Source organism: Spinacia oleracea, chromosome 3 (genome assembly GCF_020520425.1).
Source record: "Spinacia oleracea cultivar Varoflay chromosome 3, BTI_SOV_V1, whole genome shotgun sequence".
NCBI classification, from domain to species: Eukaryota; Viridiplantae; Streptophyta; class Magnoliopsida; order Caryophyllales; family Amaranthaceae; genus Spinacia; species Spinacia oleracea.
In genome coordinates, this window is record NC_079489.1 from 133,995,912 (window position 1) to 133,998,074 (window position 2,163).

Here is a 2,163-nt window from a genome sequence, read left to right on the forward strand (position 1 = left end):
ACTCGTGTGGGCCGCAAGGCCTGCGCGGGTGGTGCGATGCTCGTGGCCATACGATGCTCATGTTCGTAACGAATCCAAATCCTATCGGAATTCGTGTATTGATTAAATCCTAATCCTAATAGATTAATTTATTATTTAGAGTTCAAATAGGATTCTAATTAATAAATCCAAATCCTAGTAGGATTATAATTCCTTTTCCATAACTCTATAAATAGGTGCCTAGGGTCATAATTTATAGAGACAATTGAAGTATTCAAAGGTAAGATTTTCAAGAAAAATCAGCCACTCTCTTGCCCCTATTTAGCCGAAATCTATACTACCTTAAGGGCGATTCTAGTTGGTCAAGCTTAAGGCGGATCTGGACGTGATGTGGACTATCTACGGAGGGACGACATTTGGAGTCCTAAAGACTTGTTCTTGTTCGGTTCGGGCGCAGCTAGGGAGGGCACGCAACAAAGTGTATGCATCTGAATTATGCTAAATGATTATGTGTGAATAATATGTTTCCTGACTTTATGGTTTTTCCGCATGATTTATGTTTTTTCATATGTATCATAACCTAACACAGCTACCCATCCAATCAAATGCCCCAACATGATGTATGCCCGACCCAAAGAATGCATGTGAGAGTTAGAAGGATGTTATCGGAATTGTCGTGGCAGCAAGTCCCTCAATGAGCCGTTAAAACCCGAACAAACTCACCAAAATAAAGACGGGTAAGGCAAAAGGTGGAAAGTGTGAACCCACCGCAATGAAACATACCAAAACAATGCATAGAAGCCGCGGGGTGCCTCCCGTGAGCGCTCGTTTAACGTCATTAGCTTGACGAATCCCCCCCAAATTCATGGGGGGTCCTTGAGATCCAAGAAAGCAAAAGATCCAATAGAGTCTCCCAAGAAATAGTGTTTGAGCCGATGCCCATTCACTTTGAAGGACCCGGAATCATCATTCCGAATCTTGATAGCACCATGGGGGAAAACCCGAACAACATCGAACCGACCGCTCCACCGGGACTTTAGTTTTCCCGGGAACAACTTCAAACGAGAGTTATAAAGGAGGACCTTCTCCCCCTCCTTAAACTCTCTCTTCTCAATATTGGCATCATGATATTGTTTAGAACGCGCCTTGTAGATGCTTGCCGAGTCATAGGCATTCATGCGGAGTTCTTCTAACTCATGGAGATCGAGCAAGCGCCGCTCACCCGCACTAGTGAGCTCAAAATTCAAAGTTTTGATGGCCCACATGGCCTTGTGCTCAAGCTCCACCGGCAAGTGTCAATTCTTGCCATAAACAAGTTTGTAGGGAGTCATCCCAATTGGCGTCTTGAAAGCCGTTCTATACGCCCATAAGGCGTCATCAAGTTTGATTGACCAATCCTTGCGGTTTTTGGCAACCGACTTCTCCAAGATAGACTTGATCTCCCTATTGGTGACTTCCACTTGACCGCTAGTTTGAGGGTGATAGCCCACACCAACTTTGTGACGGACACCATACTTCCGCAAGAGAGCCTTGAACTTACCATGGGTAAAATGGGACCCTCCATCACTAATCAAAGCCCTAGGAACCCCAAAACGCGGAAAGATGATCTTTTTGAAGAGGTTGGCTACAACTTTATGATCATTAGTGGGAGATGCAATGGCTTCCGCCCACTTGGAAACATAGTCAACCGCTACAAGAATGTAGAGGTTGCCATAAGAAGAAGGGAAGGGACCCATGAAGTCGATTCCCCACACATCGAACACGTCCAACTCTAGGATGGGATTTTGTGGCATTTCATGTCTCTTGGAAGTATTACCCGATCTTTGACAACGATCACAAGATTTGACAAATGCCCAAGCATCCCGAAAAAAGGTAGGCCACCACAACATGCTTTGAAGAATCTTGGAAGCGGTTCTATCACCTCCCATATGGCCACCACAAGGGGAGGAGTGACACATACGAAGGACACTAGGGAACTCTTCATCCGGAACACATCTCCTTAAGAGGCCATCCGGGCACCGCCTCAACAAAGTGGGCTCATCCCAAATATAGCGCCTAGAATCATACTTCAACTTGCGGCGCTCTTGAGTGGTGAGATCTTCTGGGATCGCACCACAAGCCAAGTAATTAACGATGTCTACAAACCAAGGGAGTTGGGAACTCCCAACCATATACAAAGTATCA

At 45.4% G+C, this 2,163-nt stretch overlaps 1 protein-coding gene across 1 annotated transcript; it reads right to left on the minus strand.

Moving 5' to 3' along the window:
• Nucleotides 1-842: 842 nt before the first annotated feature.
• Nucleotides 843-1,244, minus strand: LOC110804894 (uncharacterized). Its single transcript, XM_022010489.1, has one exon. The coding sequence runs from the start codon at nt 1,242-1,244 to the stop codon at nt 843-845; it is 402 nt and encodes a 133-aa protein (XP_021866181.1).
• Nucleotides 1,245-2,163: the final 919 nt, after the last annotated feature.

What these genes read in the sequence shown, in the direction of transcription:
- LOC110804894 (XM_022010489.1), bottom strand. Translation starts at nt 1,244, where the DNA reads ATGTGGGCCATCAAAACTTTGAATTTTGAGCTCACTAGTGCGGGTGAG.